Below are 27,234 nucleotides of genomic sequence, written 5' to 3'. Positions count from 1 at the left end.
ACACACCTTATTTTTCACATTTCCATACATGGTTTACCATATACCTAGGTGGCAACACAGGCTGCTTGCTATTGGGCATCTTGGTCTGATGGGTGCAAGATTTGTGCTCTTGCAGATATCAATACATGGCTCCTGATGGGAGCAGCAAATCTCAAGCTGTTGCACCTTCTGGTTTTATTCTGTCCTGACTCAAAGCGGTAAAATGAGTTTTTCCAAAAGCTGTTGTTGTTGCATCATAATGGATTACAAAATCTTTCATTTTACCTAGTCACAATCCTGGAGTACAAAATCTCCTGTTATACATTATACCAGGTTCTCGCACCTTATACCAGGTTATGCGTCAAGTTCTCTAACACTGGCTAGAAGTGAGGAAAATATTGACATTTTTCATCGCAGGGACGAGCGCTTTATCTGAAAGTGAGGCTACACTATAGCGTTGTTTTTGCGTGTACAAAACGACATTCAGCTTTAGCAGTCATCTTTTATTTCGTTAGAATATAGAATCCCGTGGGGGTCGGACTGTCGGCCTCCTTCTAAACGTTGCGGTCCAGGACGGATGTCAGGTAGCTGACCGTCGTCTCTCTGTCTCCGTCGCAGTCCGTCCAGTCGCATGGCGCTGGGCGAGGTGCTGGACCTGATGGGCGGCGCCTCGGCGCGCGCGCAGGGCCTCCAGCAGGTCATCACCACCATGGAGAAGCTGCGCACGTCCGAGAACCACATCGTCTACATCATCACTCAGAAGCACGCAGACAGGTAAGCCGCGCCGCGCCGAGGTCTCCCACTCGTCACTGGTGACGTCAGGGAGCCGGCGCGCCGCAGCCGCCGGTTGACCCCTCGTGTGGCATGTGACGTAATGCGTCCGGGGAGCCGCGGGAGAAAGGCGCCGCTGGGAGACGGAGACGGGTTGACGGGCGCCAGCCGCGGCCAAACGGACGGCAACGGTCGGCGCGCACGAGCCTGGGTCGGCAGCTAGCGGTCACAGCGCCGCGCCGACGGGCCGTGACCCGCGCCGCCGCCGGCCGGGGCTCTCACGCCCCTCCGCCGAGCGGCGCCCCGCCGACGGCCGCGGCGCGCGTGCCCTTGACCGGGGCGCGCGTGCTCGACCACCGTGCGCGCCGCCCCGCTCCCGCAGCCAATTACAGGGATGTTACGGCGCCGGGATACGACGTTTGGAGGCCAATGGCGGCCGACGCCGCGCTGACGGGCTCATGAACGCAACTGGGCTGTGCTCGGGCCGAGCGTCGAAGTGCTTTACGATGCTGGCTCGGGGCAAATCAGTTTAGTGGTCTGTGCGGTGCGGGAGGTCATATGTGTGTGTGTGATGAAACCTGCGCGTGAGACCAGCTGGGGCGTATGTGGGAAGAAGCGTTCGCAATGTTCGTTTGAGCCCAGTAGGTTATGCGCCCTAATCCACACTAACGTTCGCAACGTATTTTTCGTCGAGACACACTAACTGAGGTGTGATCGTCGCTGGTACTTCAGATGAGAAACTCTCTTGCCCGCGTCCTCACAGCTGCCTTTTGGGGTGTGAGATCTCCAAGCCGAGGCTGCCCGACGGAACAACAGTCCCTTACGAACGTGCTCACTGATTTTGATTACCAGAGTAATTCGCCCATATGCTGCGATATCCGACAGGCCTGTTAATAATAAGTCGGTGGGAGCAGTGTTCCAACACTTAAACCTTTCATTTGGGTCGCTCTCAAATAAGAACTCAATAGCTCCGCATGCTGGTTTGTGCTAACCAGTGGTCATTGGCCACTTCCGTGTCTGGCTGATGGGCCTGAGCGGTGAGACTGGTTTGCCCTTGTGGGGTCAGTGGGAGGTCGTGTGGCGTGCGCTGCAGTACGTCGGCCCAGCCAGTTGCGGCTACCCACACATCCCTGGGGGGCGTGAAAGTGACTGGTTCACCGCACGTCGTGAATGGCGGTCGGTAGCTGGGGACGCAGACTGCCCGAGGAATGTCAACGTGACTTTGGTGATCGGTATCTCCTGCGGCAGTCCTTGCATACATTGTATAGCAGACCACACCTCACGCCATGTGAACAGTGTGTGCAGTGCATGGCAATATGCATGATTGGCAAGTTTTTCACTGGATGCTGGCTTTAACACGCGCTCGGGTGAGAGGGGTCAAATGGACCCCCCGGAGGTTTTTCCCGAATGGTTTCCGATCGGCGCGGCATAGCGTCGCCAAATTTTGCATAGCCGTAGAAAATTGAATAGCGCATCGTCTGGAATCAAAAATTTAGATGTACCGTGTAAGGTCGCTGACCTATGGTAGGTCAAAGTCGGACCATGATTTCAGCGAATCAGTTTCTAGGGAATCGTTCAGTCTGATCGAACAACGGAGTGTTAAACGAAGCCGTACATCTATGAGATGCTTTCTTAAGCGACACAACAATTGAATGAGCAAATAACGTTGACCTGAGCTCAGATATGAAGGCCAGACCCAGGTCAAAACCAATCTGTTTTATTACTTTAGGGCTTGCTGTACGGGATAGTTTCTGGTGCTTATTTTGAATTTATTGATAGGAGGAACCGCAGTATACATCTTCCACGGACTTGTTGGAGGTCAGAATAGGGAATTAACCTAAACTGACCCAGGTCAACATTTTTTTTAGGAACATACTGCCTGGTGTAATCTTTGTCGCTTATTCCAATGCAAAACTCAAAGCAATCTTGTATGATTTTGGTCACCATGACCTTTAAGAGGTCAAAAAAGGTCACTGACCTTAAATGACCATGTGACCTTTTGCTTAGAAACAGTTATCTAGGTTCTGGGGGCACTTTGGAGACCAACCGGGAGTTTGACTTTTGTTGACACTATTTGCCCCGAAAGTCGTGACTTAAGAGCCTCAAGATTTGACCTTAGTGAGTTCACATACAGGTCAACACACCCTATAAATTTGGTATCTCTAGCTTTCTTAGTTCCCGAGGTCTCGAGGGGGTCAAATTGATCCCCCACCCGAGCGAGGGGTGTCCAACTGGCCCCCCGGGCGCGTGTTAAAAAGTAAATACCGCAGACATCGTCATGCGAAAGGCATCTTATAACGTGACTAATCGAATGCCAAGCGTGGAAATTTAACAAAATCCGAAGACGTATATCAAAATCAGCAGCATTCGAGAATGAATTGGTATGACGTGATGACTCAGGTCAGTGTCCCATTCGTAATTGGTTTCACATATTGGTGAAAGTCAACTGCGTGATATATGCATATGTTTACATGTTTTGGACTTTGTTTGATTTTGAAGGTTGAAAATTGGAATGTTAAAACAAAAATGGCACGCGTCATTACCGTTTCCGCGCTTTCCCAGCGATGGCCGTTCGACCCCCGCGCTGGGGGGAGAGGAACAGTCAAGCATCCTCCCGCCCTCTCATGTTCTTTTTGAGAAAAACTGGAGAGCGGCTTAGCGGGCTTGCCGGACTTTCAGTCTCTTCTCATACATAAATTTCACGTGCACTGACTTTGGTAAGTCCATATGCTGTCATCAGTGATTAGGGCTGTTTTAGTCTATGCATGTCGGACCACAATGTGTCGGCATGGATAAACATGAGGCGCACCGGGCCTTTGCGGCAATGTGTTTATCGTGGTCCTACCTCCACGATCTGTTTATTAAGTATGCCACTTTCTGATCTTCTGATGACATGTCGCGGTCATCATACGCCACTGACTGAGCTTGACTTAAGGCTCTTGGCCCAGGTAGCACCGTCATCGTGGGCCACCGCACTAATTTTACTCGGCGGCTTTCATGTTGAAACACAAGGTTTTGTGCAGATCGGTTCTGACACCATCCATGGCTGCTGTCAGTCAAATGGGAACATACTGGTTGGCAAAGCCACCTATCGTTCCATTGAGGCAACAGTTGTGTTGATCGAGTTCTCGGAGAGCCCGCTGGCGGATGGTGTGCGGCATTCTTGGAGGTCTTCCTGATGGCTGTACCGTATTCTGTACAGGGTGACGGGTAGCGCCAATAGGAACAGGGGATTAACGTTTCATGCGGCTTGGTGATCCCCTACTCGTATTACAGCTACTCGCCAACCTATCAGGGCAACAACTGCCGGGAAAAGGACGAATGATCCAGATGTCCTATGTTGATGGGTGGAACACCCTTGACTGATGCGGGTCGTGAACATGCCGGCCGCATGACATATAAGACGGATGTATCCACGCACAGCGGAGGTCGAGAGAAGTTCTTTGGAGAAATCCCAACAAAGCAGGACCATATACCTCAGGCCTGATGCGACCATGACGCTGATCCCAGACGCCAAAATGACCTCCATAAATCTTGTAAAGCTTTGCATGAACTGCCAAACGACGCTTCGTTCGTCTCTAGTTCGTTGTGACACGAACATGCCAGGGAGTGGTCGAATTGGTTATTCTTACCATACACACTGCTCCCCCTCCGGGGCGGGACGGATCTGGCGCAGACCGCCGTCAGTGCGGCTATTAAAGGTGCACGCTGCCGTGTATGTGCTTACTGTGCATGTCGAGAGCAGCATTCCAAGACACCGTCCCATTTGAGTACCGATTTACCTGGTATGAAGTGACACTTATCTTGGCGGTTTGCTTCGCAGCACAATCCAAGCAGTTTTTGACGGCCGGCAGCTATTTTTGCATGGTCACAGCGCAGAACATATGTAAATGCGTTTTTCCTGTTAGCGCCCACGCGGGTGCGCGTGTAATTGCGTGCCTCACTGGGCGCCCTATTTTTTTGGCGATGCATCCATTGTCGCCATCAGTAAATCATGCCGGCGATGTTTTTTTCAGATCAAACGAGCCCAACGCTCCAGAAATTTCTCTCGTTCATGGTCCCCTTGAATATCTTAAGTGCTGGTGGCCAATCATGCAAGTTAGAACCGTTTATTGGGAATTCAGTTTGACCACATAACCACATGGTGGGCGCAACGAAACGCAGTCTGTTCTGCAATCTGGCTGAGGAGGAGGTTGCATTTACTATGCTGAGCCTCATCTTATAGCCGGCCTTCGGTGGCCTTCGGCGGCCTTCGGCGGCCTTCGGCAACCTCCGGCGATCTTCGGTACCCGGGTCGGCGTCGGCCCGTGTGATGTCGTGCCGACGGCCCGTGCCGTTGGTCGGCTTCCCGCCCCTGCTGCGGACCGTCACGAGCGGCGCCGGCGCACGCTTCAGCGGCTACCGCTGCCACCGCCCCCCGGACGGAGCGGAGGTCACCTTGGCTGGCCGGGCGGGGCGGGGGCGACGCTCGGACCCACCCACGTGCCGCACGTCATTCATCGCCGGTCGACGATGCAGGCTGCGACAACGGGCCCCGGGCGGCCCAGTGTCTGGGAGCCGCTGCGTGCAGGGTCGGCGTGAAGGCTACCGGCGCTTATGTATTGCTGATCTGATGGGCGTGGATGTGCGTATCGGTGGATCACAATCACGAGTGTGTGGTTTGATTAGTCATAACCTTCGACATGATGGACCGCGGCCTGTGAAGCTGACCTTCACATGCTTATTCGAAGCACACAATACATTGCTATGCAGTACAAATGCCCTTAGTTTGTATCAGTCTAATGATGATCAGCCCATCTTAGGTAGCGGCGCAGAACAGTTCGTCCCAAGTCGCACATAGTCCAGGTGTAGGTCGTATTCTGTCCGGTTGTGTGCGGGCTTTCGAACTCCAGACAGTACCACTTTGGCACTCCAGCGGTACGTTTGCACCAGCCCTCTGCTTGTGAGTTTGGGCTACGGCGCACCATGTCATGTATGCGCTTCGCTGATTAAATGAACTCCGGACAGGCATCACCTGTCACTTGACGTTTCCGTCACAGCGTCAGGCAAATCCGGACGGGCATTACCTGTCACATGACGTCCCGGCCACAGCACCAGGGCGACACGGCAGCGCCGAAAGGCTGCAGCGGAGGGTGCCTGAGTCCCGTTCTCGATAGGCAAACGCCGTCCCTCTGAGGCGGTTGCCTCTGACGTCACGGCCTGGTACGTCACACTCTCAGGGAGGGCGTTCAAGTTCAAATATGGGCATCCAGTAGGATCAGCTGACAAGGAGATGTAAAAAGTGCAGCAATGGCATGAACGGGCACGATCGTGCTACGACGAAGCCAGCTATGTGGTGCCATATCGTCTATGATCACGCCATGCACATAACCCCTGGTGCAGGACCGACAGATTGCCGGATATGTGCAACCGTCAAGACGTGTTTGTTGTTGCGGCGCATGGCTGTGTAAATAGCATTGCTCGGCAGCACTTACTTACTGTCCCTCCGCGGAGTTGGAGTGGGCTCCGACATTGACGTGACAGGAAGTCAGGTAGCGACGTCACGGGTCTTTGCGCTTGCCCCAAGTAATGAATGGGCTCACGATGGCCATTGAAGAACGAGTCCGCCTCCGGTCCGGTGCTCCCCGGCCGGAGCTTGGCAGGCCGGGACTGGTCACGGCCAGCGACCGGACCAGGTGTGGCGGCGCTGGCGGCGGTGCGGCCGCGGGCGTGACCTACCCTCCGGCGGGGGCGGGGCGTCAGGGCGGCCGTCGCGCTGCTGTTGCTGGCCGATGTCCAGGCCGCCCAGGCAACGGCCGGTAACGCCGCCGGCAATAGCCGCGCCCTGTGGGTCCGTGTGCCTGGGGGGTAAGCTGGAGGTTGATCACGCCAGCCAGTGTTGCGGAGTGGCACTGTTGCAGGCGCCGTGCGGTGTTCGTAGCGACGAATGAGTGGAACTGTTGACGAAACCCGTGCCGTCGCCAGGATCGCACAAGCTACAATTGACGTCCCCATGCTGCACTTCTGTACATATCACGATTTGCAGAGACGCGACATGAGTACCCTCGTTCTGCGGGCCGGCGTCTGGGGCATTGGCAAACAGGGTTTGTTTTTGTCAAGGAATGTGTTCAAAAGTAAGAATGTCATGTCGCTTAGCTGCCAACGACGCTCATTCATTATTCGCATTGTATGTTGCAACGGGTCTCACTGGGTACAGGACGCGTGCTGCTCACTGCACTGTAATGAGCAGCCGAAGTGCTGCCGTCTGGAAGGCGATCATCAAGAGCTGTCAGGCAGCACAGCACCACTCTGGCTGATTGTTGGGCCGGCCGAGGGCTGGCTGCGGGCGCGCCGGGGCGGGCAGGCGGGGGAGCGGCGGAGCGGCCTCTGTGCCGGTGACAGGTGGCCGAGCCGGCGTGACGACCGTTCCGGCAGCAGGCCGGGCCGGGCCGGGCCGTGGCGCACAGAGCGGGCCGCCGAGCGGGCCGACACGCCCCGCTTGCGGGGGCGCTGCGGGCCGGCAGGCCGCCGCAGCGCGCCAGGCGGTGGCGTCAGCGCCGGTCTGGCGGGCCTGGCGACCGCCGGATGACGACCGAGGTGGCCGCAGAGGGCCTGGCGAGGCAGATGGCAAGTGGTGGCGGCGAGGCGGGGACGTTATGGGTGGTGTTCCGATGAGCCTTGGCGGATGGATGGATGAGCCTTGGCGGATGTTTTGGCAGTTGCTCATGGATCGGCTGGTAGGTACCGCCGGTGCCTTCCCGTTTGGGGTGTCGATGACTAATCAACCAGTCTTGGAGGTGTACACATTTTACTTTTTCCGAGAACGTGGAGAAATCACAAATGCCGAAATGCCGTGCCGTGGCCATATTCGGCATCTGTGTGCATAAGCATGGCTCGTGCCGTAAGCCTCCGCCGAGCGACACCGGGCGCCGGCTGGAATTCCCGCCGGCCGCCGGCCGCAGGCCTGAGCCGGAAGCGGACGGCGCTCGCGTCGCGCCTGTCGAACAGCCGGGCCCGCTGCCGGGCCCGGTCGGTTCAGACGCAGCGGCGGGCCCACGTGCTGGATGGCGCCCTCAAGGCCTGACGTTAGTGTTATAAGCGTCATTTTGAGCGGCGCCGGCGCAACGTTTTACGGCCGTAATTTGTGAGCTCAGTGCTATTGCCGATGTTCGAGCAGTTTATGGTTGCCTTCATGCGATGCCGCTTACGTCGCTTCTTTATCATCGCGCCTTTTACTGAGCAAGTACGCACGAAGGCAGTGAAGTGTAAAACACGGATGTAAGTGGGGGGGGGGGAGGGTGGAAGTGAGTCATGTTTTGATCAGTCTTTTTTTGGAACTTGCCAGTCGGGCTTTTGAGCCGGTTTTGCGCCATTCACCACTACTGACGGCCCCTAAGTATTGCGTTGCAAAGGCCACATGCCAAGTATGGTGAACGAGCCGTCGGCTGCACGAAATATCATCGCTTTGTCGGTCGTCGCTTTGTTCCCGCCCGTCTTCATTGCGCTAATGTACGGCGCATCAGAACAATTAATAACGAAGACATGGTGTACTAGCATCTTGTTCGTAATTGACCGCACTCACGCTTGTGCATTGCTCGATAGTTTATCGGTGTGCGCCATAGTTACCTGTTCTCCAAACTTACGTAATTGTTGTACTTTTAAAATATATATAAAAAATCTGGATGATGCGTGTATTTGTGGCGTTTCATGCGTTTTATGTCTGAGCCTAAAATGCATTGCACGATTGGTAATTTTTGGCTGGCCATGCCTCTCGCTCACTTATGTTGATCGCCTGTGTCGCGTTGGTCTCGCTCGGCGTGACGCCATGTTGCTGGTCCTTATTTGCATGTCTCATGCCGCTGAAGGAAGCCCGGTGTCTTAATGTCCACCCCAACGCCCGAAACACCACCTCGTCACTGACATGGCGCCGTTGTAAGTACCTGGGTTCTATAACTTGCCGGGTGACCAGCCATAACGGCGGGTGGTGCGGGCTGGGTGCGGCGTTGCGTTGCGTTGGGCGCCGACCGGCCGCCGCGCGCTGCACCGTCCACTGGGGCCGCGGTGCTGGCCGGTTCCCCTGCGCCCTGATTCAGCCGCGTATTGTGACCGCTGCAGGTCAGTCATGCTTCGGCGCGAACACCGGCCAACGGGCAGCGAGACAATGGTAGCGGCGCGACGTAGGTCTGGACAGCACTGTGGTCGGTGTTGGCGCCAAGCTGCCGTCCAGCACAGTGGACGCTGCCTGGCGGTCGGAGTCACCGTCCGGTGCAGGAGTCGCTGTCTGGCGGCCGGACCTCCGTCCGGGGCGGGAGCCGCCGTCCGGGACAGGACATCATGTATAGATAAAGAGAAGGTGTCGATGAATAATTACATAAAACAGTGTCCCACGCCGCCGGCCCGATGCCCAAAAAGCCGCGCCTGTGGCTGCTATCGCAGCAGGATGATTTGCAAGGACGTTTTCGTGTCTGTGTAACGTCTGATTCGCCGTGTTGGCGATTTCTTTTACCTGTGCCAAGTGCCTGGAATTTCCTTCTTGAAATGTGTCGTAAAACGCCCAGTGGCCACGTTCGTTCGATGTGGTGTACGTACTTTATGACGTCCGTGGCCAGCCCGTAATAATGTTGTGCTTGTTTCACGACCATGAGTGCAGGCCCACGACTTGCTGATAGATTAGGGTTAGCCAATCCTCACCAAGCCACAGCCTGACGCGAAGACGAGACCCTGGCTTACCTAAGCACTCCAAACTATATTATTCATTTGTCCAGCTAGCAACCCGCCAGCTGTCGGAGTGATGTCTGTCTGTCTGTCTGATGTCTGTCGGAGTCTGAGCGCAAACTTGTACCACGCAACGGTTTAATCTTTGCGTCAGTCCGCAGCGTGCTTGGCTTCTTGTCACGGAAATACGACGCCTGGGTAGGCGATTTGGGCCAAACCGTGTGCCTCACCCCGGAACCGCGGCGCGTGTCGCGCGCTGGGAGACGACGACGGCGTACGAGCGGCTCTGTGTGGCGCCTGGACGGATGAACAATGGGCTGAAGTGAACTCTGCAGCAGTTCCGAACATTTCGCCGCGTTGGACCCATAAGGAAAGATCACCGCAACCAGCATTTTTTTTTTAGGAGTTTTGGATTACGGACTGAATGGGCGGGACGTGCCTTGGTCTACACGGTATGGATTCCCACATATTTGTGCATTTGCATCGAGCGAAAAGGCAATTATCTCGTGACGAATGGTAATTTCCATTGGTCGTGAGTAAGGAGGGCGATGCATGGTGTCCTTGGGGCAATAGAACCGAACGGCCCTTGTTCGCAGATTGCTTCATCAGTATTTGTATCGATCGAATGCGGCCGAAAAGTTGCAACATCAGTAGTCTGTTAATGGTGTTGTTGCTTACGCATGCCCCTGGGCTGCAAAGGTCTGTGTATTTACCACGTGCTGTTCATCACACAGGTCACTGAAATGTGGACCGGTTCCGTCGCTTATGATACCAGAAGGATCTGCTGACAATGCTAGGACTCAGAGCGTAGCTTGTTCGTGGGAGCCGTACATGAAGACAATATTCAACGACGCTTATCAGCGGAGGTTTCATTGTCTGACCTTTCGAACACCATTGACCACGTACCATAGACACCACTCCGTAAATAACACTGTGTAGGTCTGCGAGGAACAGCCTCTCACCATGACGCTTCGGGTCTTCTGATGCAGCCTCCCATTGGTATGCTTGAATAGCGAGGTGAAATTCTATTTTCAAACACATTTTTAGCCACATGTACAACACAAAACAAGACAAATATAGCCACGTTTGCACTCTTTTCAGTTGTCCTCGGCGCAGCGCTGCAACCTGAAACGCCGCACAGTCCAAAGCTCGCCTTTGTTGTACTCATGCGCCAGTGATCATATCAACGTCAAAACTTCGTGGAATTTTTAGTGAGGATGTCACAAATTTCTATACACATAGCTACAGCTTATTTTCCGGTGGCCCAATCCACTGCAGTGATATTGAGCGCCTTACTATTCCACGGGCCGGCAGTCGTCCATACGCCGCGGGTCCGCCGGTGTCGCCAGCGTAAATGGCCGCGCGTGATAACGCCTGCGGTCACTTACCGCCGTCACTTGAGTGGGCGGCCGGGCGACAGCGCAGTCGCACTCACTCCGCCGTCACTTGGGTAGGCGACCGGGCGGCAGCGCAGCCGCACTCACTCCGCCGTTACTTGGGTAGGCGACCGGGCGGCAGCGCAGTCGCACTCACTCCGCCGTCACTGGTGATGCCATTAGAGCAGTGTGGACGGATCTGCTCCGCTACCGCCCGGGCTTCGGCTGTTCGGTCCGCACTACGCCGCCTGTCGACAGCAGCGCAGACGGCCGCCGGCCCGCCGCTGCCAGCAGCTCCAGAGGAGTTCGGCGACCAGCGCCGCCGCGCCCACCACCCAGCCGGCCACCAGCAGCTCGAATGTGCTGGTCAGCCGGTCGAGCGCCAGCGGCACCACGCGGGAGGGTCGCGGCGCGCGCATCAGCACACCCAGCACGCGCTGCTCGTCCCGGCGCCGCATCAGGTGCATCCAGTGCTGGACGAGTCCGGCGGCCTGCAGTCGGCCGATAAGCGCGTCCAGCCGGTCCAGCAGCGGAGTGCTGCGCTGCATGCTGTACGCCACGAGGAAGGTGAAGGCGCGCTGCTCGGCCAGCCGCAGGTTCTCGGGCTTCACGCGACCCTCGGTCTCGATTATCAGCTGGTGGCGGAGCGTCATGAAGTACTGCACCTCCTCCAGCAGGCACACGCGGTCGGCCGGGTCCAACATGCGGTACAGGGTCGCCTTGTTGTTGGCTTTGACCCAGCGCGCTCGTAGGCCGTCGAACAGCGCGCCCTGCGGCCCGAGCATGGCCGCGTCGTAGGCGCCGTAGCTCTCGTGCGTGACCACCTCGTAGTTCTGGTCCACCACGTCCCAGAGCTTGATCGGCGACCAGAAGATGCGCGGCGACGCCAGCTGGGCGGCCAGCGCCGTGATCAGCGCCGTGCCCAGTACGATGCAGCCGGCGTTCCAGACGGTGTTGAGCAGGCGGCTGGCCGCGTCCGTCGGCAGCCGCGTCACCGATTGCGCCCACAGGATGCGATACGCGTCCTCCAGCTGGTCGAGCAGCAGGCGGGCAGAGCGCGGCGGCGGCGTCCGCGCCAGCAGCGCGCCACATACGCCCACCAGCAGCACGCCGACGCCGGCGCCGGCCCACACCACCGGCGAGAGCAGGCCGGCCAGACGCACCTGCAGGCCGAGAGGTACGCGGCCCGACACCAACGCCACCTCCTCCACGTACATGTGGGCGCTGAACTGGCTGACCGACGCGCGCTCGCCGTTGACGAACAGGCCGGCGATGGCAGCGTCGGCGCGGCCGCGCGACACGGCGCCGACGTTGCCCACCCAGCTGCCGTTGGCGTCGATGTTGCCCCAGAGGTCGTCAGGCGCGCGCCGGAAGCGCAGCGTCAGGTTGACGCGCTCGGCGAACGTCTGCAGGATGAGCGCGTCGGGCCCGGGCTGCGGCCGTCGGCACACCGAGCCCGGCCGGTCCGGCTCGCCGCACACGAAGTACGGCTTGAAATTCATGTAATACGCGTCGAAGCGACGGCCGTGGTAGCCGTCGCGGGACAGTAGGCCGTGCGACCCGCCGGCGAACAGGCTCTCGGCCGCCGCCGAGCGCACCGAGCCGTCGTAGCCGCGCTGGTGAACCATGCCGTCGGCATCGCCCAGCTCCAGGCACAGCGGCAGGCTCGCCTTGCTGAGCAAGCGCAGCTGAAACAGCGGCGCGCAGGCGGCGTCGCCGGCCGGGAGCAGCACCACCTCGCCGCCCATCCAGTGGTGCACCGGCGCCGCGTTGAAGCGCTGGAAGGCGGCGGTATCGCCGACCAGCAGCTTCAGGCCGCTCTTGGGCGCCAGCAGCGCGGCGTACAGCTCGTCGGCGGTGCAGGCCGCGCACGCGAACACGGTGACGCCGGCCTGCCAGCGGAGCGCGGCCGCCAGCGCCGCCACGTCGGCGGCGGCGCCGTCGCCGTGCACCAGCATCAGATGCTGGTGGCGCAGCAGGCCGGCCGTCACCAGGCCGCGCACCAGATCTGCCTGGCGGCGGGCGAGCGCGGCCGCCGCGTCCGGCGGCTTGCCGTCCAGCGCCAGCGAGCCGGCCAGCAGGGCGGTGAGCACGGCCGTAGTCCGCATCGGGTGCCGGCCGCGGAGGCGGACGGTGGAGGCGAGCCCAGCTCCTGTACGGTAGCTCACGTCTGGCGCGACGACGCTTGCTTCATGGATTCCCTGATCTGGAAATTGGAGCGTCTTGTCTGTAGAGTGCAGGCCCGTCCAGAGAAGAGGTTTCTTGTTGGAACGGTCCAGCCCGACCGGAGGATAGCAAGATCTGCAGGTCTGATCTGCAGAGCGTAGGCCTGTTCAGAAGTGGCCGTCGGAGGCGGAGCCCGACTGGAGAGGATGTGCGGCCGTCCGGAGCGTGGCGGCGGGCACCGGCGCCGGCCACCTCCGGCCGCCGACTGGCCCCCGACCGACGGCCGTCGACACCGACGGCCTTCGACGGATGCCGGCGACGGTGCGGTCACGCCGCTGACGTGGCTGTGGCGGCTCGGAGGCACCGGCTGGGTCCGTTGCCAGGCCCAGCAGGTGCGGGAGAGAGCCGTCACACTCGATGTGCCAGTCGCTGCGGCGATGCTGTCCATCCGTCTCTCAGATCGGTTTCTAGTGAAGCTTTCGCGGTCGGCTGGCCTGCGGAGTTTGGCAAGTTGCAGTGCTGGGCACATTGGTTACGGGTACGAATTTCGTGGTCGGTGCTCGTGTAGCAATGATCTGGGGTCATTTATGCAACGTCACTCATGTGTTTTGCTACAACGGTAGCACAGCCAGCGCCGTTCTTCAGCGGTCTGTCGCCGGGGTCGCCACACCGTGCAGCCTCGCCCCTGAGCCGGGCAACGTCTCGCGGTGCGACCGCCGCAGCCGGCCGGCGGGCGCCTGAGCGGCTCGTGTGCGCAGCGCTGCTCAGTGCCGCTGGAGTGGATTGCCGTGCTGAGCGCCGCTCAGTCCCGCTGGAGTGGAGTTCCGGATACGACGGCCGGCTCCGCCGCACGCCGTCCGCCCGGTGCTGTCGCCGGCCACGCGCCTGGGCCGCGCGCAGGGTCTGCCGTGGGCGCTGGGATGACAGTGGTCCCATCCTCTCCGCTCTTTGGGACCGTCTCGCCAGCCCACGTGTCCGGAAGGCGTGGCCGACGCGACTCCTACCGAGGCCTATTACAGTGTTGCGATAGTGAACGCTGGTTATTTGGACCATTGCCGTGGAATGCTGAGGAAGGAGACGTGGCGGCATACCTGGCGGCATACCTGGTGGCGGCATACCAGCGTGCCCGTGCGCGTGTGTGTGTGTGTTTACTGTGACTTTTTCGACAGGTTTCGAGACGTTGATACGGTAATGTCGAGTGCTGAGGATAAGCACCGCTTCCGCGGCTTTGACCGTGAATCACACTGTGTCAGCTAATAGATGAAGCGACATAAGTTCTGCCACGGTGTTACGATTACCAGATAAGCGCTCATTTTCCGTGCCAGCCCATTCGGGAAGAACTCGTCCTGCCCACGTTCAATGGCCCGGTGTTGAGGAGCGAAGTGCCTAAACAGGGGACCGTGTATGGGTGCTTCTTTCAGCTCGCCCCCGCGACTCTCTTGAGACTCGGACCGTCCATTCACGGCAGGCGACCGTGTGTTGATACCTCCCCGGGACTCTTGGACCGTGTATTGACGCCAGAGGGCCGTGTATTGACTCCTCTCTCAGTTTGTACCCAGGACTTCCTCGGGACAGTTGGGCTGTCCCCCAGTTGGGCTTTGAAGTGGATGGTGTGCCCGGCGCCGAACGCTTGCATGCATCGCATGACATCTCAAAACCTTACAAACATCCGGCCCCTGAAAGGAGGGCGGTTAGTACTAACACAGAGTCACAACGGGAGTAGTTGCCGGTCCTCGACTCCTCACATTTTCCAGTGACGATGTCGGAACTTTGCTCCCTGGCATCATTTTAACGTCAGAAAGGCTTTGACAAAGTCAGAAAGATCAGTAAATGTGAAAAGCTTACGGATGGCAGCATATAGGTAAAGTTTGTCAGCAGCTGGGAGGCGAAGCAGGCTATGTAAGTTAAAGTAACGCATGCACTGTTCGAACTGAAAATGCAAAACACAACACAACTGTGGCTTGGCCGGTAACTCCATACAACACAAGGGAGTCTAGTGAGTCGTCAACGGCTGTGACCTTGGCGACATCAGTGGGGATGAGATCATTGGTGGGCTATCGGTTTGCCGTGACCGCCTGGCGTCAAATCCTGGTCAGGAAAGGAGCGGACCTTACACCTACCAATAATATCCCTCTCACATTCAATCGTCAGACAGCCTCGGAGATGTGAGTATGCTGTGCCCGCGTCAAGACACATCCGCTTAATCACCACTCTGCGTTTTTTCCTACGTCAACGGTTCGGCTCTACAAATCTTCATGGTCGCAACATTCCGGCGTTCGGGCGATGAGCACCTACCGCCTATCTTGGCGACAACTGCGCATTTCACCAGCGTTGTTGCGTCAGCTGTGACAAGGACCAGGGCCCACTACACCCAGCGCACCGTGTTTGACTGTGCCTGTCCAGCCTACGCCAGGCAAAAGAAAATAATGTCGATGGAAATCTCCTTAAGCTGATCTTTCCAGGAAGCTCGAAACCTGTAGGATGCGAGTCACCGCAAAATGTCGCATGCCTCGGAAGAAAAATATTCTTTATCGCAGAACAATATGACCGAGGAAATGACTGCCGTCCAGCTAGTGGGACTCCAGAGGTCGTTAGGTCTTTCAGTTGTGCCCTCCACCCGCACGCCGGACTCCCTGCCGGCACCCCTCGAGCCTGGCTCCCACCAACCTACCAGTCGGCAGCCGCCGTGCTGCCGGCCTCCTCGGCACCAGCGTGACCGCCGGCGGATGATAGATGGACGGTAGTTCGGCGTGGTCGGAGTCCACGAGTACCGCCCCTCCGTCTGATACTGCGTCGGTTTCTTCTCCGCCTGCCACCCTTTGCAGTGCTTGCGAACGTTTGACGAAGACGCTGGAGCGTCAAGAAACGGACAGGGGAGACCGCGAGGCCAACCGGGCACACTTAGCGGAGCAAGAGGACACTAAGGCAACCAACCGGCTGTCTGAGGCGGTCCTAGCGTTGGCTCTGCACGTATATGTGAAACGCCACACGGTCCTTTCCGTTGCCAAAGCACGCCTCAGTATACGCATCGGAGCCTGTTGCCATCCTGAAAGCACTCTGCTTTGTCGAAGTTGGTGACGGCGATTCACGCTTGGTTCCTCGGACTCTGAGCAGCCTTTCGGATTTAACGTCTTCCAACCCGATATTTTAGTTCGGCTTACAACAGTGGATCGCGCGAGTTGACCATCGTGCTCTGTTGGATACCAAGCTGTGTTGGCGTCGCTGGTAGCCAGCTTGTAGATGCAACTGCAAAAAGAGCGGCTTGTGCGCCCAGTGCACGTTGCCGGCTCTCTCTCTTACCAGAAACGTAAAACAAACCCAGCCATAGCGAGCTGGATAAAAAAAGTTTCCTACGGGGAAGCCTTGACGGGCAGTAACCTTAGATGATCAAGCAGATGTCTATTCAAAATCAAAATCAGAATCAAACAGTTAGGTGTATGACATTGGAGTCAGCGCAATTCGCGTCGAGAATTGGCTCTGCAGAATACGAATCAGCCGCACGCAGGCGATGCACGACCATGTGATGTTTGATGGAGAGGGCCGTTATGCTCTCTTTGCAATGCGTCATCCATCGTTCGCCACATTTTGTACACAAGTCCAGGGTTTGCCCAAGAGTGCCGTCTTCATTTCAGTCGAAAGTACTCCATCTCTTACGGTACCTGATGTGCTTGACAACGACTCTCACGTGGTTGTTAGGGGCCAACTGTTTTCATTTTTCACGGATGTAAAATTTTCTTCAACTTGCACCCCGGGCTAGTCATTAACAATGATGGGCCCAAAGTGCTACACAATTCTCATCAATTTGCACGCCGGGTTAATCATTTAGCAATAATGGACGCAAAGTAACCATCGTAGTGGGCGCGGCCTAAAACCCTAATCATCATCACGGCACGACAATGTGGAGAGCGTAGGCTGCCCCAGTGCTGTGAGGGCGGCGTGGACAGGGCCTTTGCTTCCAGTCGGGAACGCCACGGCTGGACGTAATAGCTAGGAACGCTGTTATTTCGTCGAAAGCCTGGTTATGCTAGGCTGTAAAAAAGCATCGAATGCTGGCACGCATTCATCAACGCTTAACGACACTGGCGATCACTTATTGGCGGGACTCTGGCGTCTGATTGGCGTGACTTATTGGCGGGACTCTGGCGTCTGATTGGCGTGACTTATTGGCGGGACTCTGGCGTCTGATTGGCGTGACTTTGGTACGGTTCACCTGTGTATGTGTTTCTACATACAGCTAGCTCCACGCCCGCCGGTGGTCTTGTTTACCCGTATATCCTGCTCGACTTATCTTTGTGTCAAAAACTGCAACGACATGACGATGACACAACGGCAGCTGTTCAGCGTTGTAGCAAACTATATATGAGCTCGTCCGTGAGCTTAACCCCCGTCTCGGGAACGCGGGTGTCACCGCCCCGGGAACGCGGGTGTCACCGCCCCGGGAACGCGGGTGTCACCGCCCCAGGAGTGCAGGTGTCACCGCCCCAGGAGTGCAGGTGTCACCGCCCCGGGAACGCGGGTATCACCGCCCCGGGAACGCGGGTGTCACCGCCCCGGGAACGCGGGTGTCACCGCCCCAGGAGTGCAGGTGTCACCGCCCCGGGAACGCGGGTATCACCGCCCCGGGAACGCGGGTGTCACCGCCCCGGGAACGCGGGTGTCACCGCCCAGGGAACGCGGGTGTCACCACCCCAGGAGCGCGGGCGTCACCGCCCGAATGCGGGTGTCACCGCCCCAGGAGCGCGGGTGTCACCGCCCCGGGAACGCGGGTGTCACCGCCCCAGGAGTGCAGGTGTCACCGCCCCGGGAACGCGGGTATCACCGCCCCAGGAGTGCAGGTGTCACCGCCCCGGGAACGCGGGTGTCACCGCCCCAGGAGTGCAGGTGTCACCGCCCCGGGAACGCGGGTATCACCGCCCCGGGAACGCGGGTGTCACCGCCCCGGGAACGCGGGTGTCACCGCCCCAGGAGTGCAGGTGTCACCGCCCCGGGAACGCGGGTATCACCGCCCCGGGAACGCGGGTGTCACCGCCCCGGGAACGCGGGTGTCACCGCCCAGGGAACGTGGGTGTCACCACCCCAGGAGCGCGGGCGTCACCGCCCGAATGCGGGTGTCACCGCCCCAGGAGCGCGGGTGTCACCGCCCCGGGAACGCGGGTGTCACCGCCCCAGGAGCGCGGGTGTCACCGCCCCGGGAACGCGGGTGTTACCGCCTCGGGAACGCGGGCGGAACCCTGACCATGACAAGGTCGTGGGGAATTACTACTAGGATCACTCTTACCCCAGGTGCCACCCTTGCGGGCAGCACCTGCACCATCACAGGGACGCGTGACTGCCCTGACTGCGGCCGTCTTCTCCTCAGGGACGTGGAGGGAGCAGACGTCTGCATCGGCTTCCTGAAGGTGGGCAGAAAGCGTCTGTTTATCCTTGACTCGTCCGGCGGCCAGAACGAGGTGCTGCCCGTGAGCGTGCTCGACTTCTACGTGCACGAGTCGCTGCAGCGGCACGGCTACGGCCGGCTGCTGTTCGACGCCATGCTGCAGGTACAGAGCCGGTGGCGCCGCTGGCCGGCCGCGAGCGGCTGCGAGCTGTTCTCTGCCCACAAATGGTGTTTGGTTGTATGCTCTTGTGCTTCTACGTGACCCCTTCTCGCTTCATGTGGTAGAAGAGGAGACTCTTCTTTAGTTCCATCCGATGCAGTTGTGTTGGGTAAGGTTCCAGGTTTGGGTGGCAATAAACCGCATGTGTTTGAAAATGCGGTGTGCTATCACACGTCCAATGCCCCATCTTATGTATTTTTCCATGAGTTTTCCCGGTCGACGATTGCGCCACTGGTGTAAAGCGGACGACATAAGCGACCTGTGCCACGTCTCCACTTTAGTGATTTGACTTGTTTTGTGACTAGATCGGCGTGCCATAGATGCGTGCAGGGGGTATAAATGTTTATGTCCGAGCTGCGGTAAAAGTTGCAACACAGTCAGGTCAGGGATGTGGAGAATTTCGCAATTAGGCGGGGGAGGGGAGGGGAGGGGGGCAGCAACATCTGTAGTTGCCCGCGTGATTTCGTCCAGTGTTCTGGGCGCTCGCTTGCATGTGCGTAACCGTGCCCAGAGTGCACAATTACGAACAGTGATCCGTGCGCAGCCAATAATGGTGAACATTGGGTGGCACAAACACGTATTTCGGTACCCTATTCCCCTCGAGGACTGGCATCATGTGCGTGTCATTTGGTTGTTTGCGTGAGCCTTTCACTACATAGCCTCCCTTGGCATCGAAGAGTTATCGGACCACGGTGCTTGGTGGAGCGTGTCAAACAATATGACAGCCCGTGGTTCGATAGAACATATCAAAAACAGTACTATTAGCCACGCTCCCGCCCGGCTGATAAATTGTGCATACCTAAGTGATGGAGCTCCTGGCTGCCATCACACCGGAGCGTGTCCCGATGGGGCGTGTGGGTCACAGTAGCCAGCAGCCAGCAGTCTCACTGTCCCCGGAGCCGTCACCGGTGGGCTGCGACTTCCCCACACCCGGATGAGGGCCAGTCCCCGCCCCCGTCCCCCGTCGTGGCCGTCCTGACCAGCAGTCTCACTGTCCCCGAAGCCGTCACCGGTGGGCTGGGACTTCTCCACACCCGGGCGAGGACCGAAACTGCTGAAGCATGCCCGGGACCGGCCCGGTGGGTTTCCAGCATTTACAGCTCAGGCCTGTGGCAGGCGCTGAAGTTGTCCTGGATGTACTTGCGATGTCATTACGCGTGCATGACATGCCTAACATGGATGATGATGGACCTCTGAGGTGTTTAACAAAAAATAGTTACTTTGGAACGCCGAAGCGGGGGCATATATGACAAAAGGATGATTTGGGTATTGCTTGCCCATGGTGTCGTAATGGTGCCAATTGTATGGAGGGAAATCCCATAAATATGTGACAGTTCTTTGTCGTGAATATTATATGACGCCAATTGGATGAGCAGCATTGTGATCCTGTGTTTCGGAAAACAACAGTAACTTGATGCTCATAATAGAATGAATGAGTTCAAAAGACTTCTTCACGACAGCTTTCTCATTATGCCGTGAGAGGTTCCATCATAAGTCCTGATTAGATACAATCAGCACAGCGGTTGCAACGTCGGGCTAAAAACAGCCAAACATTGCAGGCTTGGCTTATACAACAGAAATAGACTCAATATACCGTAAACGCACGCGTAATAACAAACAACCCGGAGCTACAGGTCGATTTCCCTTCACTACGATCGCTATTGGTTACTGCGATGTCACGTTGCGTGGTGATGGGCGATGTCTGCAGATGTACGACTCCCAACATTGTAAAATCCAACGGGGACTAAATCCGACCCAAGAAACCGAAACTGTTCAGCGAACTAGGGTTTCACATACACGTAAATGCTTTCATACGGGGGAGAGGTCAGGTTTAGTGAGAACCTTTCCCTTTCAGATAGACTTGCCCAAGGCTGTTGAATGCGACTGAATGCGAAGTGCGGAACGTTTGATGCCCCATATGATACACAACAGAACTGGTTAACCGCAGTCCATGGATAACATTTAGGTTGTACCCTTATCCTTGTGTTTGAAGAAGACTCCCTCTAAAAGCGAGCTTACCAAAATAATCTTATGATATAGAAATGGACATAGTTTTAAGAAAATGCTGTTTAACTTAAGTTTAAGTCTCAAAGCCCGAGCCGCAGTATAGCAACACAAAATACTTTCCAGCTTCGACACATCAAAGGGGCGACTGAACGGGGAAGTATGCAGGTAGTTAATCAACCCCCGAAAGACGGAATGAACAACCTTCAAAGGGCAATTACGTGCCTGAAAAAAGTTTTCAGGCATTGGAGCTCAGTATGAAAGTTGATCAATGGAGCTAAGCGGATATTCTGTAAAGACGGACGTTCATGTGGTACGAATTCATATGGTCGATATGACTTGGGTTCGGCTGCAAAAACCACATCAGGACCAGTAGGATTGGTTTTTGATGCATCGAAGCATGCATGCGACCGTATTGTATACGTTCGAGAACACCCAAAACGGACGGTCTCGCACATGCACAATAAATATGGGATATTTATCAAGTTACTAAGAGGATCAAATTACTCTTATTTCCCGTTGCATGCTTGGTTGTACGCTCAAACTGGATGCGCGGCATGCGCTGTACAATAACAACTCGTGTAAATGGTGATTTAGCTGAACATAACTCATGACTCGCAAACGCTGCGTTCATCAATCCGCCTTCCCCCTAGAGGTTATTGAGCGCGCCTACCCCGCATGTTCCATGTGGAAAGCAGTTACATGCCGACGGAAGTCATGAGTACGAACCCCGTCTATGTATGAATGCCTACTGTCCGCTGGGGTAACTGACTGTCAGCGTACCGTCATGCCACGCCATCTGTGTATGGCCAGCTTTTTCACCGTTCGCTGATCGCTGCGCTCGGCGGCGCCCGTGTGACCGGTGTCTGTCGGGGCCTCGGGGGCACCCATGTGACCGGTGTCTGTCGGGGCTCGGGGGCACCCATGTGACCGGTGTCTATCGGGGCTCGGGGGCACCCATGTGACCGGTGTCTGTCGGGGCTCGGGGGCACCTGTGTGACCGGTGTCTGTCGGGGCTCGGGGGCACCCATGTGACCAGTGTCTGTCGGGGCTCGGGGACACCCATGTGACCGGTGTCTGTCGGGGCTCGGGGGCACCCATGTGACTGGTGTCTATCGGGCTCGGTGGCGCCTGTGTGACCGGTGTCTGTCGGGGCTCGGGGACACCCATGTGACCGGTGTCTGTCGGGGCTCGGGGGCACCCATGTGACCGGTGTCTATCGGGCTCGGTGGCGCCTGTGTGACCGGTGTCTGTCGGGGCTCGGGGGCACCCACGTGACCGGTGTCTATCGGGGCTCGAGGGCATCCATGTGACTGGTGTCTGTCGGGGCTCGGGGGCACCCATGTGACCGGTGTCTATCGGGGCTCGGGGGCACCCATGTGACCGGTGTCTGTCGGGGCTCGGGGGCACCCACGTGACCGGTGTCTATCAGGGCTCGGTGGCGCCTGTGTGACCGGTGTCTGTCGGGCTCGGGGCACCCATGTGACCGGTGTCTACCGGAGCCCAGCGGCTCTCATGTGACCGGTGTCTGTCGGGACGGCGCGTTCTCAGAACGAAGGCGTCCATCCGGCACACCTGGCCATCGACCGTCCGTCCGACAAGCTGACCTCCTTCCTGGCCAAGCACTACGGCCTGCGCCAGCCCTGCCCGCAGATCAACAATTTCGTCGTTTACCCGGGCTTCTTCTCTGACCGCGATGGTGAGTCCTCTGATTGCGGCGGTGGGTCGAGGTCTCACCTCTGACCGCGATGGTGAGTCCTCTGACTGCGGCGGTGGGTCGAGGTCTCACCTCTGACCGCGATGGTGAGTCCTCTGACTGCGGCGGTGGGTCGAGGTCTCACCTCTGACCGCGATGGTGAGTCCTCTGACTGCGGCGGTGGGTCGAGGTCTCACCTCTGACCGCGATGGTGAGTCCTCTGACTGCGGCGGTGGGTCGACGTCTCACCTCTGACCGCGATGGTGAGTCCTCTGACTGCGGCGGTGGGTCGAGGTCTCCTCTGACCGCAATGTATGGCTTCTTCTTTCACCGTGATTATGATCTGAGACGTATTACATGACTGCAATAGTAGTTCTTACTTTCTTCTATGATCGTGATGGAGGTGGTATCGTCGGTTTGTGGTGTAGCTCGGGTATTTTTTTCCTGCGGCTGCTAGCTTTTTTCTCAGACCCTATTAATGGTATGTGCGATCGGTTGGGTAAGGTACCGGTTGGTATTTAGCTGTGGTGACACTTGTCGGACTTTCCTCAGACGCCACCTCTCTTCCCTACCTGTCTCAGACGCCACCTCCCTTCCCTACTTGTCTCAGACGCCACCCCCCTTCCCTACCTGTCTTAGACGCCACCTCCCCTCCCTACCTGTCTCAGACGCCACCTCCCTTCCCTACTTGTCTCAGACGCCACCTCCCTTCCCTACTTGTCTCAGACGCCATATCCCTTCCCTACTTGTCTCAGACGCCACCTCCCTTCCCTACTTGTCTCAGACGCCACCTCCCTTCCCTACTTGTCTCAGACGCCACCTCCCTTCCCTACCTGTCTCAGACGCCACCTCCCTTCCCTACTTGTCTCAGACGCCACCTCCCCTCCCTACCTGTCTCAGACGCCACCTCCCTTCCCTACTTGTCTCAGACGCCACCTCTCTTCCCTACCTGTCTCAGACGCCACCTCCCTTCCCTACTTGTCTCAGACGCCACCTCCCTTCTCTATTTGTCTCAGACGCCGCATCCCTTCCCTACTTGTCTCAGACGCCACCTCCCTTCCCTACCTGTCTCAGACGCCACCTCCCTTCCCTACTTGTCTCAGACGCCACCTCCCTTTCCTACCTGTCTCAAACGCCACATCCCTTCCCTACTTGCCCCCGAGTCATTCCATTAGATGTCGCGTCCTCTAAAGTAGGTCAGAGTTTTACCGTTCACTAAAGCTGATGAGCCGTCTGACTGGACGACACCCCTGAAAGCGGGGCACATTCGGAGTACGTGATGATTGTTATCGCCTGATGAGGACGCACGTGTTCGTGTTGTGAAAAGCCCCGTCTGTCGTGCCAGGCGTTGTCGACCGCAGAGTATTCTGTCACGTGAGTTGGCGTCTCGTTTACTTGTTTGGATTTGTAAAGCATCTGAAAATGAAACCGAGCCTTTCCTGCGTATGTGTTATACGATTGAGCCCGAAGCAGTGAAAGGTATAGTCCTCAAATAAAGTCGTTAAAAAACAAAGAGGAAAACAGTGTTACCTGGAGCGTTAGGACTGTGCAGCGTGCAGTGTTACAGTGCCTTCCGTTCCAGCTCTCCCATGCCTGAAAAAGCTTGCCTTGTCCGACGTGTGACGCTGCGATGCGGCCACGTCTGGCCGGCTGTGCGCCCACCAGGTGACGCGCTGTTCTGGCGGCGGTCGGCGGCGCCCGGCTGCGTCTGGCCGGACCAGCGCTGCTCGGCCGACACGCTGCAGCCCGTGCCGGCCTGCCCCTCCAGCCGCCTCTCCTTCCCGCGACCGGGCCGGCGCCGGCCGGCCGCTGCCTCCCCGCCTTCCCCGGCGGCGGCGTGCTCCCGTGACAGGCTGGCGGGGGCGCCGCCGTCGGCCGGGACGCCTCCTGTGCGCGGAGCGTCCTCACAGCCCGTTCAATGGGGAGAAGTAGCCCCCGCGTCGCTTCTGGCGGCTCCCCTGCGCAGAGCAACCCTGCGCGGTGGTGTTGGGTGGCAGCCGCCTTCCTTGTCTCCTCTGGTGTGCCCTCTGCGCAGCGCACCCCCACGGCCGACGCCTAGGGAGTGCTCGTTCCCTGCGTCGTCGGCGGGCTCCGCCATCGCAGGCGTGCCTCCCCAGCCGACACTAGGAGGGCGGTATATTCCAACCCCTCCTCCGCCGTCTCCCCTGCGTAGCGGGGCGACACAATCGGGACCTCTAGGGAGCGCTGCGCCCGCGTCCCCGGTCGGGTCGCCTGCCAGCAGTGTACCTCCCGGCGGAGGGGCGGCCGTCGCCCGGACCTGCGCGCCTTCCGAGTCCTCGCCGCTTCGGGGAGCGCCCCTGCCGCCAGCACAGGCCGAGCCGCAGCCGCCGCCTTCAAGCGACGCGTGGCCGTCCGGCCCGCCGCCGCCGGGGGTGTCTCCTCTGCGTGTCAGCGGCCGCTGGTCCCCGCGGCGCCCACGGCCTTGTCTGGCCGCCGCCCGGCCGCCAGCCTGTCCCACATCACCGTGCTCCTATCCGTGGATGGTTTCTAGTGAGTCCGAGTCCCATTCCTCCTTTTCCTGGCGTAAGCGTTGGCTCGAGTACCGCTGCGCTGTGCGCTAGGCGCTACTGCGCTAAGCGCTACTGCGCCAAGCGCTGCTGCGCCAAACGCGTTGCGCTAAGCGGCATCTTGCGTTTGACACTCCAACTTCCGCTTTTGTTTTGGCTTGACTGACTTTTCAGCTTCAGACATGCGCCTAGAGCCCTCCAAAAGAGAAAATCCTTGGAGTTCCATAAGCCTTGAACCCCATGATATCCTGGACTCACCCTTTGGATTGAGGCGTTTCGGATCCAGGCTTCTCCAAGACAGCCAGGGGCCGAAATTCTAGGCACGCGGGAATGTTAGCGGCGTCCCAAAATATTATAAAAAACCAGTGCTTTGGGTCTAGCCTGAAAGACGTGAGCGTGTCCATGCCTTAGCAGTTCCTTTTCCACAGCTTGATTTAGCCCTTTGTAGTCTTTTGTTTTACCTGTACTGTTATAATTTTTCACTTACATGACACCCGTAGCGTGTCTTTGTTTTACATGCAGAAAATTACAAAAAATAACAATGCACTCCTTGGGCAATAGCTATGCTGTAATCACATGTAACTGTTTGTAAAGAAGCCTATCATATCCGCGTAAGTCACTCGCATCTGTGTTGAAGGAACTCGACTTGACTCGCCCTTCCAACCTGAAATACTCAGGATCAAAGTGCACCTTGTACCTGAATCGTGAACAGTCGTGGATGTTACCCGCCAGATGGGATAGTCGCAAGACATAACTGCAGTGCATATGTTGCGTGACTAGTGGTGCTATTGGTGCCCGTGATGTCCGTCCGTGGTGTGGCACAAGTGAGTGTGGCCTGTGCTCTGGCAACCTTGACTGTTTCAGAGGATGCCCTCTTCTACCCGAACAAAAGGCGATCGCCGGGAAAGCACGGCGGTGAAGTGATCTCCATGGTCGGGTCCAATGGCGCATTGAATGGGTAGGTACAAATCGACCATTTGCGCACTAAAAAACATGGACAGAAAGCAATTTGAATTTCCATGCTAGTGTGCGGCTGGTTTTATAAACGCTTAACAAGCGGTGTAGGGAGGCATGCAGAAGCAGTCACCCAAGGTGGCTGTCAGCAGCATGGCCGTGGCCATGGCCGAGATCTATAACATCACATGCCTGCGCACGGTTTTCCCACGGCATCAACATTGTGCAGGCTGCTGTCATGGTTAAAAGAGTGTTTTGGGGCTCAAGGGCTGCCAGCAATTCATCGACCTTGTGTGATGATAGATGGACCCGGTTGGCGCTAGAACGGCAGCATCACTGAGCAATCAATGGCGCTATTGTAACCGCCTGGAATTGGCCATCGAGAATGTCCGTGTTGTCCGATACAATAATGTCTGACTGGCTTTTGGAATGGAGCTTTCCTATAGTTTGAGTCACTCCATTCGTGGACTTGTCTCCTAATCGGGATGATGTGCACTGAATGTTGAAGGCGATTCTAAGAACACTGACATGGCATGACTGCCGGTGTTAAGGTGACCGATTTCGAGCAGTGCTGTGCGTCTGTAGATTGTTTGTACGCGCCTTGTGCTGCCTCGATTTGATGAACGCCTGGCTTCCGCAGCTCACCGGCGTTCAGCCGCCATGCCCACAACGGAGCGTCGAGCCATCTGTCGGCCAGTCCGTCAAACAGTCCTTGTCAGAGCCGCCGCGAGGTTCGCAACTTGCACGACCACCACCAGCTTTGGTAGCTGCAAGCGGAAAACATCGTTGGTTCATAGGGAGCAATGCCGGGCGCGGCCCTTCAACGCGCCTGACAGGCGGAGCGTCCCACGGCACAACCGTTACGGCCCATGAAACAACGCGCAGCTAGATGTGATTTGGATTTACCATGTGTGACAGCTTCCAGCTTTGTCGAACCCTCACGCGCGTGAGTTCAGTCGCTGTGCAGCCAGTGTGCGGGCTGGAATTAGTGAGCACCAGCCTTGGTGAGTGGTGTCGGTGATCCACGCTGCGCACAGCACACCGTTCCGTCCTAGTTGACCTCATATGTCACACAGATTGCGGCGATCTCCATGGCCGGCCATGGCAGACAACTGGAGACTGACACAGCTGTTGTGCACCTCTACTTAATGATATCTGGGAAGTTGCTGATAGTATTCCGTGTTTAGCTAGACCAGCCGCAGGTGCGCTAAACCAGATGTGCGCTAAACCAGAAATTGCGATGGTCATGTCATTCCAATGTTGCCCCCCTCCCCTCCCCCCCCCCCCCCCCCCGATGACGATGCGTGCTCGCCGCTCGTTCATCGGACTGCTCACGTACTGGAACGCAGGCATTCCTGGTCAGAATGACGTACCGCCCCTTCGCGTGCCTTTCGAACAATGACCGTGCTTTCTCTGTATTGTAAAGTGACCAGTATTAACAACTCACACCAAAGACTGTGATGGGACTA

The 27,234-nt window shown here is 57.6% G+C and overlaps 1 protein-coding gene across 1 annotated transcript; it reads left to right on the top strand.

Annotated features, from left to right (window-relative positions):
• Window positions 1-263: 263 nt before the first annotated feature.
• LOC119100937 (alpha-tubulin N-acetyltransferase 1) lies at window positions 264-27,043 on the top strand. Its single transcript, XM_037224145.1, has 5 exons — window positions 264-753; window positions 18,346-18,526; window positions 22,139-22,286; window positions 25,676-25,769; window positions 26,406-27,043. The coding sequence occupies exons 1-5, from the start codon at window positions 611-613 to the stop codon at window positions 26,530-26,532; spliced, it is 693 nt and encodes a 230-aa protein (XP_037080040.1). The 5' UTR covers window positions 264-610; the 3' UTR covers window positions 26,533-27,043.
• The last annotated feature ends 191 nt before the right edge of the window (window positions 27,044-27,234 follow it).

Source organism: Pollicipes pollicipes, unplaced genomic scaffold, assembly GCF_011947565.3.
Source record: "Pollicipes pollicipes isolate AB1234 unplaced genomic scaffold, Ppol_2.1 Scaffold_4881;HRSCAF=5763_pilon_pilon_pilon, whole genome shotgun sequence".
In the NCBI taxonomy this organism is placed as follows: Eukaryota; Metazoa; Arthropoda; class Thecostraca; order Pollicipedomorpha; family Pollicipedidae; genus Pollicipes; species Pollicipes pollicipes.
This window is presented reverse-complemented; position numbering and strand designations above follow the sequence as displayed.

Excerpts from the sequence above, each read along its gene's own strand:
- LOC119100937 (XM_037224145.1), top strand. The coding sequence starts at position 611 with ATGGCGCTGGGCGAGGTGCTGGACCTGATGGGCGGCGCCTCGGCGCGC. Across the intron at positions 22,287-25,675 it reads CTTCTTCTCTGACCGCGATG|AGGATGCCCTCTTCTACCCG; the intron begins GTGAGTCCTCTG and ends TGACTGTTTCAG. Across the intron at positions 25,770-26,405 it reads TCCAATGGCGCATTGAATGG|CTCACCGGCGTTCAGCCGCC; the intron begins GTAGGTACAAAT and ends TGGCTTCCGCAG.